At 38.1% G+C, this 15,698-nt stretch overlaps 1 protein-coding gene across 2 annotated transcripts; it reads left to right on the top strand.

Annotated features, from left to right (window-relative positions):
* The first annotated feature begins 5,439 nt into the window (after window positions 1–5,439).
* LOC109217929 (rust resistance kinase Lr10-like) lies at window positions 5,440–11,523 on the top strand. 2 transcript variants are annotated; one of them, XM_019382226.1, is made up of 2 exons: window positions 5,440–5,760; window positions 10,174–11,523. In XM_019382226.1, exons 1-2 carry the CDS (start codon window positions 5,754–5,756, stop codon window positions 11,298–11,300), a joined length of 1,134 nt encoding a protein of 377 aa, XP_019237771.1. In that variant the 5' UTR covers window positions 5,440–5,753; the 3' UTR covers window positions 11,301–11,523. The 2 variants fall into 2 exon arrangements, with proteins under 2 accessions (XP_019237771.1, XP_019237772.1); XM_019382227.1 differs by lacking the exon at window positions 5,440–5,760 and adding an exon at window positions 6,157–8,093.
* The last annotated feature ends 4,175 nt before the right edge of the window (window positions 11,524–15,698 follow it).

Here is a 15,698-nt window from a genome sequence, read left to right on the forward strand (position 1 = left end):
AGTAGTTAGAGTTGTTAATTAGCACATGTGTATAGAGTTAGTTAGTTGAGTACATTAGTATATATGCACAATTACTGTTCATACGTTCATTACATTGAATAAGAATCTTGCAATTTTTCTCTCTCTAGAACCTTCTTCTTCTTCTTCGCTAACAGCTCAAAGCTCTCTAATGGCTTCCCTAAAGCTAACTTTCACATGGTACCAGAGTCACGGTGCTCAGCCATTCTGACTGACGGACTCTGATATTCAAAATTCCTCTCTCTCTTCTTCGATTTCTCTCAGTTTTGAGTGAAAATTCTTCTCAATTCATCACTGTCTCTCAAGCTCAATTTTTTAGCCTAAAACTTCGAAAATTGTCTTCAATGGCAAATGATACAGTTGATAACACAGCAGGATCTTCACATGAAAACAATCAACACATTGATTGCAATGATCCTTTGTATGTACATCCCTCCGACACACCTAGTTTACAGATCATTCCACAATTGCTCATAGGAACTGAAAATTACTCGGAATGGAGTCGATCTATGAAAATGTCACTCCTTGGGAAGAATAAATTGGAGTTTATTGATGGAACGTGTACTAGAGATTTTTACATCGACAATACCTTCCAATTGCGTCAGTGGGATCGATGCAATGCAATTGTTCAGTCATGGATAATGAGTTCGGTGGCAAAGGAGCTTAGAAAAGGAATTGTATTCTCCTCAAATGCATAGAAAGTCTGGATTGTGTTGAAGACCAGATTTGATAAGGTAAATGCAACCAAAATTTATCATATGAATATGGAGATTAGCTCCTTGGTACAGGGAGTTTCTAGTGTATCAGTATATTTTTCAAACCTAAATGATTTCTGGGATGAATTTGAGTCGTTGATTCTAGAACCTTGTGACTGTGAGAGGTCAGGGCCATTTATTGAATTTTTATGCCAACAGAAACTCATGAAACTTTTGATGGGATTAAATAACACATATGCACCACAAAGGAGCCAAATTCTCATGATGCATCCAACACCCTCTCTTGATCAAGCCTACTCCATGATTATTCAGGAAGAAAGTCAGAGGAAGAACAATGATTTAGTAACACAAGGTGGTATTTTAGGAAGTGTGTGGATATTGACCATGCTACACTAGCTTCTACCAATGCCTTCAATGTAAAACCTAAGAGAAATGTTGAGTTATACTGTGATTACTGTAAAATGAAGGGTCATACGAGGGGAAGTTGCTACAAATTGATTAGGTACCCATCTGGATTCAAGTTCAACAACAGGAGAAGAGGACCATATGAACAATCAACAGCTGTAGCACATAATGTGACTGTTGGAGAGGAAGTCAACACTAGACTGCATAGGAATGCTGTTCCAACTGTTCAGCCTTTCACTGCTGAACAATATCAACAAATTCTCAACTTGCTGAATAAAGAGAAGGGTCCTGAAGCCTCAGCCAACATGGTAGGTAACTCTACCACTAACCAAGGTCCTTGGATTATAGATACTGGGGCTTCTAATCACATAGTTTCTGCCTTACATCTACTATCATCAGTATACCCTGTACCCGAACATAAATCACCTACTATACATTTACCAAATCGAAATAGTACTAAAGTTACTCATACTGGACCATGTACCTTGCTTAACTCAGAAATCCTTTATGATGTTCTTTATGTTCCTGAATTCTAATTTAATCTACTCTCTGTTTCTAGATATACAAAAGAGTTAAATAGCTCAGTTCATTTCTATCCTGATTTTTGTGTCTTCAGGACCTCTTCAGTGGCATGGTGAAGGGGATTGGTAAACTCAAGGGTGGCCTCTACATCCTCAATCCCTCAACACATGTTACTACTTCTGCCTCTAATTGTGTGTCTGCTTCAATTCAGTCAAATTCAAGTGCATTGTGGCACCAAAGATTGGGTCATGCACCCCTTGCAGTATTGAAAAAGATCCCTGATCTAAATAAACAATTATCATGTATTTCTACTTGTCACTATCCAGTATGTCCACTAGCTAAACAAACTAGGCTACCTTTCCTCGTTAGTACTTCCAAGTCTAATTGTATCTTTCAACATGTACATATGGATGTGTGGGGTCCATATAGAGTCTGTACTTACAATGGATTCAAATATTTTCTTACTCTTGTTGATGACTATTCAAGAATGACTTGGATTTTTCTTTTGAAATTGAAAAGTGATGTGTATGTCATTTTTTACTGAATTTCTACATCTTGTTGAAAATCAGTTCTCAACCACTGTTAAAGCCTTTAGATCAGATAATGGCCATGAATTCTTTAACACCCTCTGCTCTAATCTTTTCAAAACCAAGGGGATCATTCACCAAAGTAGTTGTGTTCACACTCCACAACAAAATGGTGTTGTGGAGAGGAAGCACAGACATATCCTAGAAGTAGGAATGGCCTTGAGGTTTATGCTAACATACCCTTAAAGTTCTGGGGGGATTGCAGTCTCACTGCTACCTATATCATTAATAGACTACCAAGTGTTATTCTACATGGAAAATCACCTTATGAGATTTTTCATGGTAAACCTCCTATTTTTTCCCACATCAGAACTTTAGGATGCCTATGTTATGCTACAAAACCAAATTTTCATGACAAATTCACTCCTAAATCAGTCCCTGGTGTCTTTATGAGCTATGCTATTGCTCAAAAGGGATATAGAATATATGAAATTGAAGCCAATAAATTCATAGTTAGCAGGGATATTGTATTTCATGAACATCTATATCCCTTCAAACATCCCAGGAGCAAAATTTCTTGCTACTTCTGATCCATCTTCTATTTCCTCTCCTCTCTTTCCCAATTTTGATTCTCTGCCACCTCACACACCTGACCACAATTCTTTTTCCAATGATATTATTTCTCTTTCTAATGGTCCTACTCAGTCCAGTAGTTCACCTATTTCTTCTCCTGATCCTACTACTTCTCTTCCCTCTGATGGTTTACCTGATCTTCTAATCCTCCTCTTAATCCTCCTATTGATCCTCCTACTGATTCCTTGTTTCCCAGAAAATCTAGCAGAATACTTAAACCATCTATTTGGCTGACTGATTACATTCACCCTCCTTTACCTTCAGCCTCTAATGCATGTCTTTACCTTATTAATCACTTTGCTTCTTACTATCATCTCGCTGCTCATTTCCAGTCTTTTCTTGCTTTTTTCTCAGCTAATATTGAACCTACTTCTTACTCACAAGCCATTAAAGATGATAGATGGATTAAGGCTATGAACCTTGAGATTGAAGCCTTAGAACAAAATCATACTTGGGAAGTGGTGACTTACTATCTAGTAAAGTACCCATAGGTTGTAAATGGGTCTACAAAATCAAGTATAATGTTGATGGTTCTGTAGAGAGATTAAAAGCTAGATTGGTTGCTAAGGGTTACACCTAACAAGAAGGCATTGACTTTCATGATACATTTTCCCTTGTGACCAAGATGACCTTAATAAGGACTGTTATAGCTATTACTTCCCTTTGACATTGGCCTGTGTACCAAATGGATGTGCATAATGCTTTTCTCAATGGAGATCTTGCTGAGGAAGTTTATATAACTCTTCCTAAGGGATTTGGTAGTCAGGGGGAGTATAAGGTGTGCAGACTACTCAAATCCTTATATGGCTTGAAACAAGCCTCTAGACAATGGAATGTGAAGCTGACACAGGCCTTACTATCTTCTGGTTTTCAGCAAAGCAGACATGATTATTCCTTGTTTACGAAGACCACTAATAACAAGTTTGTGCTTATCCTTGTATATGTAGATGACTGGCTTGTCACAGGTAATGACTTGGAAGAAATACACCAAGCTAAAAGTGCCCTTCATAAAAGTTTCAAATTGAAGGACCGTGGAGAGCTTAGATACTTTCTGGGAATGGAGTTTGCCAGGTCTGAAGAAGGCATTCTAATGTCTCAAAGGAAATATGCTCTAGAGATGATATCAGAAGCAGGACTATCAGGAGCAAAGCCTAAAAACACACCTATGGAACAAAATCTGAAGCTAACAAGTACAGAATATGATGAATGTGTGCAGAAAACTGGTGCAGATGAACCATTGCAGGACAGAAACAGCTTCCAGAGACTCATTGGCAAGCTGTTGTACTTGACCATCACTAGGCCAGATATTGCATATGCAGTACAATGTCTAAGCCAATTCATGCATGCACTAAAGGCATCTCACTATGAAGTTGCTCTGCACATAGTGAGGTACATTAAGAAACAACCAGGTCTTGGTCTACTAATGTCAAGCAGAGGTGAAGAGAAGATAGAGGCATTCTGTGACTCTGATTGAGCCTCTTGTCCCATGTCCAGGAAGTCAATTACAGGTTTCTATGTCAAGCTGGGAACCTTACTGATCTCATGGAAGGCAAAGAAACAAAGCACCATATCCAGGAGTTCAGCTGAAGCAGAGTATAGAAGCATGGATCACACTGTAGCTGAGCTAACATGGTTGAACGGGCTGTTGAAAGAACTGGGAGTTAGTGTCAAACTGCCTATGGACTTATATTGTGACAGCAAAGCTGCTTTATAGATTGCTACAAATCCCATATATCATGAGAGAACAAAACACATTGACATTGACTGTCATTTCATCAGAGAGAAGATACAAGAAGGGTTGATAAGGACTGCACATATAGCTACTCAAGAACAACCAGCTGATATTTTGACAAGGCATTGGGGCATCGTCAACATGCAGTTTTAGTTTCCGAGTTGGGAATGAAAAGCATTTTCCATTCTCAACTTGAGGGGGAGTGTAGAGATTAGTGTTTGTACAGTGAGCTATTTAAGATGTACACTTCTAGAAGTAGTTAGAGTTGTTAATTAGCACATGTGTATAGAGTTAGTTAGTTAGTTAGTTAGTTGAGTGCATTTGTATATATGCACAATTACTGTTCATACGTTCATTACACTGAATAAGAATCTTACAATTTTTTCTCTCTCTAGAACCTTCTTCTTCTTCTTCGCTAGCAGCTCAAAGCTCTCTAATGGCTTCCCTAGGGCTAACTTTCACATCAACTTTGTTTCCTTTTTACCATTGGTTCAACAAAAGACTCATTCCAATGAAACTTGATTCCTCCTAACCATATAGCTCACAAGAGTACTTATCCATGTCTAAGTGTCAGGCTCAACCTAACCATCCATATTATTGACAATATTTTTTATGATCATTGTAGTAGCACATAAGACGATGCAATGCCAGTAAAATTGCAACATTTGACGATGTCCCTCAAGATTGAGCTGGTGTGCACAACTCCTTGGGGATATTATTGAAATTTGCAGTACAATATTTAGACTTGTATTCGTTCTATTTAGAACCTTGTCGCCCTAATAAAACAAAAAGTCAAGAGAATAAGCATTGAATAGCAGGTAAAAGAAATTAAGGAATCCAAGGTTTTTAAAATGGACACGCTAAGTAATTTGAAGTAAACAAGTAAATCACTCACAGAAATCACTTTTCCTCCCCTGTCCCATTGATTAACACGTCCAAGGGATCACTGAGTTCTCCTTTCCAAATCCTAGCAACCCAATAACAGATTTTATGCTATGAATTAAATGTTTCTTTAACCTACATTATCCATATATTTGACGTTTCACTTGTTCTCATCTTACACCCTACTCGCAAAGCATAGGGGCTGGTTTCTCCTGGAAGTGGTAAACGGGTGGGTTGAGTCAAATCTTCAAAACGGGTCAAATTAATAAACAGTCATGACTCAACCAGCTCAAAATTTGCTTGTATTAAGATGATCGAATGACGGGTAATAATCAACTTGCCCAATATCTCTTCCTTTTTTATTTTACTTTTTTTTTTTTAAATGTGAAAATATATTTTTCTTTACACAATCCCCAATCTCCACATTTGATTTTATGCATTTGGGTTTTGGTTGCATTTTGACCCATCGAATGATCCGTTCGACCTGATAATTGGTGAGTTGTTTCGGGCTCAACTTATTGGCAAGTTAACAAAAGAATTATGAGGAATTTTCACAAAACACTACAGTTTAGAGCCTAATTGCCATACATAACTTTACTTTGCCTAGTTACCATTCCTCGCTACCGTTCAATTGTTACCGGCTTGCATCACATGTATTCAGACGCACAACGAATATAGCATGTGTGTTCGCGCAACGAATAACCTATATCAATTGTATTTGTTTGCGCAATTGTATTCGTTCGCGCAACGAATACAACATGTATCAACTGTATTCGTTCGCTTAACGAATACAACCAAGGCAAAATACATGAGTGTATACACTACAGTGTATCGACTGTATTCGTTCGTGCAATGAATATAACCAAAGCGAAATAATACAGAAAAATAACATGCTCTCGTTGAGAGTGGAACTCAAACCTCCACTTACTAAGAGGGTGGTTTAACCAACAGAGCTATTGTTTCAGTTCAAAACAATTGATCTCTTATTTCAGTACTGCATGTGAATTATCTATAAATTCAATTATAGCTATGAATAATAATTTTCTGAAAGTATAGCTACAGTGTATATGTTTGTTGTGTCGCTTAATTTTTCCAAGAATTATAGACTAACATGTTTAAACTTGAACCAGCTAGGCGAGTAACTAAAAAATGGATGAATTTTGCCACCTCTAATTCTTCCTACTATACTTCAGGGGAACATGTGGAGATCATATGGTTTTTGGGTTCTTCTAACTCTACTACCAATAGCTTTGGGGTATAACCAAAGTTTTCTCAGAGATATTGGAATTATATGGTTTCTTTGTAGACTTTGTAGTGATAGATCGAGTCAAATCAAGTGAATGCATAACTTAGGCATTAAATCTGCTCCTGAATGAAGTGTGTGCAATCTCATGCCGACCTTGGAGATCAGATTCAAATTCCAACTAAGACGAAAAACGTTAGGTGAGTTTTCTTCAAATATGCCTAAGCCTTAGTGGACGAAGATATTTGATACCTATGCTAGTGAGGGATAGAAACAATCCAGTGGAATAGTTGAGCCTTTGAGGTGCAGACAAACAGACTCGAACACCAGCATTTTGTTACAAAAGGAAAAAAGAAGTTTGAGCTTTCTTTAGAATAGTCTTCTATTGATAGTATAATGGATGCGGTGGTTGTTCAGTTCATTCTGTAAGTCTCGAAATCCCATTCCTTTGGGTCCTCCTTCTTTGTTTTTTCCTTCAAGTTGTCAATGCTGAAATTTCCAAGTCAACAAACGTCTTAAAGGGGTTAGATGTAAATGTATGGTGAAGAAAAAGAGCAAGAAGAGAGTATGCTCAAATACAGAGATAACTGTTTACTCTCTGCTTCTTTCCTTGCATCAGTTTTAAATATCTTATATCAAATTAATATTAGTGCAAGAATTGAGAATGATGGCTGTAGCTTCTTGGTCTGCTTTATTCATTTTCTATCAGTTTCGAATCTTTAATTCTGTTCAAGCTGAGAATCAATCCCGAGATAGCTGCCCCGAGGAATTTGATTGTGGGATCCTTGGAAATGTGAGGTTTCCTTTTTCTGTATCATCAGAACCTGCTTGTGGTTTGTACACCATATATTGTGATGCTGCTCCATATCCAATAATTCGTTTGGAAGGAAATGTTTACACTGCTCTGGATCAACGGTTGTATGACAATAGTTTTCAAGTTTTTGATCTTAGGTTTTAATGACTTATTGGAAAAACACAGTTGCAATTCTTTTGATAAAAGTCTATCTTTTCCAAGTTCTCTTCCATCTCGTTTAGAACCAAGGAACGCAATCTTACCTTGTTCAGATGCAACAACAGTCTAGACATCAACAGGAGCACGAATGATCACAACTTTCACTACTATCAGAACTATACTAAATGTAGAGGCTTAAGCATTTACTACAAGTATCCGAACACATTGCGGGAAGGCGACTAGGATGCACCAGAGGGAGATATTCCTGATAACTGTTCACTGGTTCAGTTACCAATTAAATGGAGGTCACAGTTAAGTCAAAATAGTAGCTTGTTTGATCTCTTAACTGCGAATTTTACAATTCAGTGGAGCCTGTCTGATGATTGTAGTAAGTGTTATAATCAAGGAGGTCGATGTTTAACTGACAGCAACAACAATTTTCCTTGTTACTCCAATCCCAAAGGTAAAAAATTTTACTTCTAAAGTGAAGTCTATTTTCTTGACCGTTCTTTCTTACATTGCAAGACGTTTGAGATATATGTTCTTGTCATCACTCACTCATGGGTCCAGTATGCCAGTTATATTCTGTCATATTTTGCTGCTGAGTACAATTCTAGTTAGAAAGTGCATAACCATAACTGATTCATCAAAATTTTCAGACATAATAATTGCTTCTCACGTTGGAATTCAAAACCTGCATTTTGAATTTCTCCCTTTTCTGGTGCCCTATTGCCTTCCAATTTGTCATTGAGTTTTAACTTTTAACTGTAATGATTGGCTTCATTCTTGCAATTTGCATGGTTGGTTTTGGCACCAGTCGTCTTAAAAGAGTAAAGAACTTGTGAAGACATGATAAATGAAAGAACAACAGTAACTACCTAGCCACAAATATATGTCAAATACTCTGCTTGTTTCCGCGTGTTACCGCGGACATGGTATTTAAAAGGTTTAATTTCTATTCTGAAAAGAGCTTATATGTTATTAGTTCATTTAAAAGATAACTACAGTTAACTGTGCATAATTAGTGAAATAAATGACCTAAAAACAAAGCAAATGACATGATACAGCAAGTTAAAATACACCGATAGCGTTTTACTCTGTTAAATTCTTGTAATATATGTCCGCAGGATTTTCCGCTGTAGCTCTTTCATTTTCCAATTGTTCATTTTTGCTCATCAAGTGATCTTTCTGTTCGCTCGGAGCAGATACAAATTAGTTGTAGAAGGCACCTATATAATCATCAATTTTTACTACTCCATCACCAAGTTAACAATCTAACCGATGTCTCTGTCCCGCAGAATGTTTCAGTTATCCTCTTTTACTCTTGTTATGCGCTATTTAATATTGCAGCATAAGATAGCACAAGTTACTTCACTTTTTCTTCCTCTCCTCCTCGCGCAACATATATCTAACCGTTCGTGATTTTCTTTGGCTGCAGTATTTAAAACGAATTCTAGCTGCAGGTAAATCTATTGATACAAATTTTTATTTCACATCACTAGATGTTCTCATCTTGAGCCGAGGTTCTATAGGAAGCAACCTCTCTACCTCCACAAGGTAGGGGTAACTGGTAAGGTCTGCGTACACATTGCCCTCCTCGAACCCCACTCTCTGGGAATATACTGCGTATGTTGTTGTATCACTAGATATTCTTGTTATGACTGGAAAAAGTCAGGTGTCATGCAGAAGCTAGCAAAGCAAACGTTCAACGACGATAAATCACACAACAAAGAGAAATCTACCAAAAGAGACACAAACATTTTAACGTGGTTCGGTCAACTGACCTACGTCCACGGCGGAGATGAGCAATCCACTATAATAAAAAGAGAGCACAAAATATCGAGTGAACAACCTCACGAAGAGGCAAACACAAGTGACACACTAACACTTGTCCCGTAAAGTTCTCCCCCTAAACAAAACTCTCAAGCCCCCTATGGCTACATTGTGGATGCTACTGAATGTGAAGGAAGGATCCTCAATTTATAGAAGTCCAAACCTTTTCTTACAAGAAAAAGGACTAGCCAAATATTGGATATTTATAATTTCCTTTTACAAAAAGGAAAACTCAATTAAGGTAATTATATCGCCCTTTTCCTTCAAGAGATAGGAAAACCAAATATGGTAAGAAAATTATGGCAAACACCTAACAATTCTCACTATACTTACATGTTAACTTCTTCAAATCCATAGGCTCCTTTATTTTACTATGCCTAACAATTGCGAGAAGTCATCAAACTCTTTCCAGTTTTTACATAGCCATTAGTCAAGATCTGATCTATTTGCTCTGGTGTTTTCTTCCTTGTTACCTGCAGTTATTGGTCTGATCTTTTTGAGTTAGCTCACTCTTTACAGTTGGCTAGTCAAGTGATGAAATGTCAGTGCTTTGTTCGTAGCAAAATATAAATAGTCTCAAGTCCTAATGTGTTACTGGTGCATTAAAACACGCACACACAGACAAAGAGTACTGATAGATCTGTGCTAAATATTTTCTAATTTACCAAAGATGCAAATTGGTAACAATCTTTCGATTGGTGTCTTGACAGCCACAGCTTCTTCTATTGGTGGACTCGCGATTCTGGTTATCCTACTCCTGTACTTAAGAACAAAATGCTCCCTTAACTCCATGACTTTCTTGAAGAAAAAAGGAGAGGATTACAGAAATGTAAAGGACTTCCTTAAGAACTGTGGATCACTCGCTCCAAGAAACTACAGTTATGCTGAAGTCAAAAAAATGACCGGGTATTTCAAAGATAAACTTGGCCAAGGAGGCTATGGTTGTGTGTACAAGGGAAAGTTGCATAACGGCAGTCTTGTGGCAGTCAAGGTTTTGAAGGAATCGAAGGGCGGGGGAGAAGAGTTTATCAACGAGGTGGCAAGTATCAGCAGGACTTCTCACATTAATATTGTATCACTTGTGGGATTTTGTTGTGAGGGTCAAAACAGAGCTCTAATCTATGATTTCATGCTCAATGGATCCCTTGAGAAGTTCATTTACGACGCAAAATCAGGGACGAGTCGTCAACTAGGATGGCAAACATTATACAATATTACACTTGGTATTGCTAGAGGATTGGAGTATTTGCATCTCGGTTGCAATACTCGAATCCTGCACTTCGATATAAAGCCTCACAACATTCTTCTGGATGAAAACTTCTGCCCAAAAATATCTGATTTTGGCCTTGCAAAACTATGTAACAAGAAGGAAAGCATTGTATCTTTATTGGGGGCAAGAGGAACTATTGGATACATCGCGCCAGAAATTGTGTGTAAAAACATTGGAGGAGTTTCTCACAAGTCAGATGTGTACAGCTACGGTATGATGGTCCTCGAGATGGTTGGAGGAAGGAAAAATGTTGATGTTGCTGTTGACCGTACAAGTGAAATATACTTTCCGCACTGGATTTACACACAAATTGAACAAAAGGAAGAGCTTGGATTAACTGGCATTGCGAAGGAAGAGGACAACAAACTTGCAGAAAAGATGATACCGGTAAGCCTATGGTGTATCCAAACCGATCCGGCCAGGCGACCATCGATCAGTATGGTTATAGAGATGTTACAAGGTGAACTCGGATCTTTGCAAATGCCTCCTAAGCCTTTTTTGTATTCTCCTTCAAGGTCAGACAGAAACATGCCTAATGTTGAGTTGTCCCACATCGGAGGGATTTGAGGTCCTTGGTCTCCTTATATAGCTTGGACAATCCTCACCTCATAAGCTAGCTTTTGGGGTTGAGTTAGGCCCAAGGTCCATTCTTATCACCTGCTACTACTAATATGGTTTAGGATTGGACCGGTTTATGTTTGATTATGATCTAGACTTATCAAAACTTGGCGGAAACTAAGCATGCATGATTTTGAATTATCTTGATATTAGATAGCCCTACTTTTGGTGAGTTGTATAATCATTTATTTCTGCTAATGTCTAAGATGGTTCAGGATCCTAAATAGAGGAGCTCGGGTTAGTACCTAGCCATGTGTGAACCCACTCTACTGCTCAAGTCAGTAATGTCAATGAAACTAGTTGACACAACGAAATAACAAGTAAATATACTAGTTGTGAACAACACAAAATTCATAGAGTGAATTAAGTGTCTTGTGTATCTGTTTTCCACTCTCTCATGCCACTCTCGGGTTGTGGCATGAGTTTTCAGTTTATCAGGTTAAACAGTGGATACGGTACTTATGTCTCTAAGTCGACGTTATCTAAAGACTGAACCGTAAACTTGCCAAATCTTTTTATTTTGACACCCAAACTAAGGGTAGTATCTATTGAACATCTGATCTATGAAAAAATCGAAAAATAAAAAGATAATTCTTCTCACACGTTCAAAAGTGGTGTATTACACACATTGTGCATGTCAGCAATGTTTATCTAATTGATACTGCGTATTTCTATTCAAGTGTTTAATAGGTAGTACCCTTCGTTTCGATGTGAAAATGACAAAGAAAAATTGGCAAGCTATGCCCTTCCTTTTTGGTTACATACGTGATGTCGAATTCAGACAGAAGCAGTAACCATCTTGCGTTCCTTCTCGTTACGTTAAGGCGGGTTTCTCGATGTCAAAATGACAAAGAAAAATTGGCAATTTTACAGGGTTGCCTACTCTATAGAAGAAATAGGAGATCAATATATAATATTTTTGCTCGTTGATAGATTGCTAAATGAAACTGATGAGACCATTCATAGCATAGAGGCATAGAAGACATATATCCTTTCATTTAGTGTTCATGCAGAGAGGAAATTAGTAGAAAGGGAGCCTTGGAGCAAGGTAAAATTGTCTCTGTGTGACCTATAAGTCACGAGTTCGACCCGTAGAATCAGCTATCGATGCTTGCGTCAAGGTAGGCCGCCTACATTACATACGTAAACACAGAATTATTCGTGCACCGGGTTGCCCTTTTGCAGAGAGGAAATAGTATCATGTGGTCATGCTTTTTTTGAGCTCTTGTTCCTCGAATTGGGAAGCTAGCTTTTAGGTAGACGCTCTTCCTTTTTTCGAGCTGTACAATCAAGTTGGGCTAGTTTTGATTATCAAACTGGCATTAATTACTTCAAACAAACAATAAACTAAACATGTGATGATCTTCTTACAATGATAATGATGTTTTAACTTCAATACCACACAAGAGGGGGTGATTTGTGGGGTGTCCAATTTTCGCTTAAACTGATTATAGAAGGACCTAGTTCTTCTAAGTGTTCCTTAACCTACTATTGCAGAAATAGTAAATGCGGAAAGTAAAGAACACAAGTATTTTACGTGGAAAATACCTGGCTCAAAAGGTGAAAAACTACGACCTACTTCCCAGTAGGATTTTCCCAAACTCTCCGCTAAATCACTGAGCCAAAAACTGCATTTACAAAAATATTTTTGTAAACCTAGGATAGACTCTAATCCCGTTGTGGCAAACAACCTCTAATTATTTCGATAACTTCAAGTTAACTCTAACTTGAATACTCTGAGTACCTATTACAATTGACTCTAGATAAAGCTGAAAGGTACAATATGAAAGTACAAGAGGGGGGGGTGTATTATTGTCTGTTAGAAACTTAGTCGACTAAGGGTGATTTTAGTTGACTAGATCGAGAGCAGAAGAAAAGTGACAGTAAACAACAGAGCAAAACACACAGCAATTTTATACTGGTTCGGTACCGGTGTGGTACTTACATCCAGTTTTTCTTGGATCACAAGGGTTCCTTTTAGATCTTGAAAGAAATACAACAGGGATGGTTTTGATTCGTCACCACCAACGAAATACAGTAATCAGTGAATCATAATAATGACACAACTCTCTTTTGTGTTCTAACTCTTCCTATCTTTTGAGACACTTGTAAAATTCAGAGTACAGTGTTTAGGCTAAGAAGTAGAGAGACTTAGAAGACAATGTGTGTGGTTGCGCAAGTCTTCCAATTGAACCAAGCAGCCTTCTTATAGGAGAGGAAAGTAGCCGTTGAGTCTTGACCAGAAATAGAGGCACGAGATCTTTGAAATGATTTGACCCAAGGGGCCCCTCTTCGAATTCTGCTCTTTGGGAAAGACCAGATTCGATCGTGACTTTCCTTTGTCACAGCTTTCATTTACAAGACAATCAATCCTTTGACTGAACTTTAATTGAGGAAGCTGAATATGGCAATAACTTCTTGATTAGAACTCTAATTGCCTTGATTGAGGCCGAGTAGATCAGCAAGCGTTTGGTTCCTTCTATAGCTCCATTGATTTAGGTCACACCTTTAGATAGCTTCTCATTGCTTTTCTTTCCTTTTGATGATTCCTGCGAAATGGAATAGTTAAACATTGTCATCATTGAAACCTTGGAATTTAACTTAACAATCTTCCCCTTTTGAGGATGACAATCAAGAGAGAATAAATATTAATAAAGACTCTAAGCATTAATTATGAAACTTCCCTTTTTTGACGTGATGCTTGCTTCCCTTGAGAGGCTGAATTTACCCTGAGAGGTTGCTCCCCCTGACTTGATGCTTGCTCCCCCTGAGAGGTTGAATTGCTGCTCAAACCTGTTAAATTCTCTTGCCGTATTCTCCCCCTTTGACATCAATCAAAAAAGGAAAGAAAACAACACAATCAAGAGTAATATAAGAAGTAATGTACATAATAACTAGCTAAACAGTGCAACAAACGTAATGCCTTCACCGGAGGCATAGGTTATACAGACCCAGGCAAAAGAAAGTTCATAAAAACCACCAGCAAGCAAGCAAAAAAAATATTTTTGAACCCATCACACGAGTACACATTAGTTTCTTCCCAGGAAGTATTTGAGGGTGTTGATCACATTGGTGCAGAAGGAGTCATAGGAATTCTCGACATCTTTGACTAGCTTATCCATTTTTTCAGTCATAGAATTGAAGGCCTTGGTTCCTTTTCTCCGTGTAGCTCCTATATCCATTCTGAGCTTAGCCACATCTGTACTTGTCTCCTTAGTGACTTCCCTGATTTTCTCCACCTGTTCCTTCATCTCAACCACAAGCTGTTTCACCTCATCCAAATATTTCTGCATTGGCTGAAGATTTTGAGAGGCAGTCGACTGAGATGCTGGTTGTTCGGTTTGAACTTCAACTGGCACTGGAATACTGTCAACTTTGGCGCGTTTAACCCATCCATCATCACCCAAGGTGCACCCCATCATTGAAAAAGTTGTTTTATCATAAGTACCGGTAATGTGCTTGGGTGTAAAGGGTGGAAAATCAACCTTCATAACTTCGAGGATGTGTGAGATGAGCAGACCATATTATAAACAAGCAGCAGAGGAAGATATGTCCCTAATACTTTCAAGCATGTATTGGCGAATCCACACAAACCAATCCAGTCTTTTATTATTAACAAGACAGTAAAGGACAAACACATCCCTAGTGGATAAAGAACTAAGGGACCCAGTTCTGGGAAGTAGAGTGGTAGCAATCATGTGGGCCAAGACACGATGTTCAAACTTTAGGTTCTTGGGGCCAATATCAGGGGGGTTATCAGATAAAAAGACTTTGGCTTCTTCAAAGGATACTTCAGAATCTTTTGGCGAGGAATTTGGCACAAAAACATCAAACCCACTAAACTTAGAAGAAAAAAAATTGAAATTGATAAGAGTCTAGAACAATTCTAGTGCCTAACACCATAGATTCCAGGTCATCTTTGTCATTCACAAAAAGATTTGCATAAAACATCCTCACAGGTTCCTCATAAACAGAGTTCCCAATAGTGTTGAACAGAGAAGAAAGATGTGGAAAATCAAATATAGAGGTTACATCACAGTGCAAATTATTCATGAGAGAAAGACTTACAAAGCGTCCATAAGCCATAGATTTTGACTTGTAGGACTCAAACCTTGCTTTTTCACTTGGTCCATAAAAGATCAACTTGTCCTCAGGTCCGAATTCAGTATTTTCAACCTTTCCTTTCTTGCATGCAACCTTTTTGGGAGTTTGCATCATGGGCCTTTTTCCTGCCTTTTTGTGGCTGATGGGAGGATTTTGGAGGATTCACTACTCTCATTGTCAGTCTTGAGAAAATCTGAGTCAATAGATGACTCCAAATCTACAGGTTCTTCAGGATTTAGGGGT

The sequence above is a fragment of the Nicotiana attenuata genome, unplaced genomic scaffold (genome assembly GCF_001879085.1).
Source record: "Nicotiana attenuata strain UT unplaced genomic scaffold, NIATTr2, whole genome shotgun sequence".
NCBI lineage: Eukaryota > Viridiplantae > Streptophyta > Magnoliopsida > Solanales > Solanaceae > Nicotiana > Nicotiana attenuata.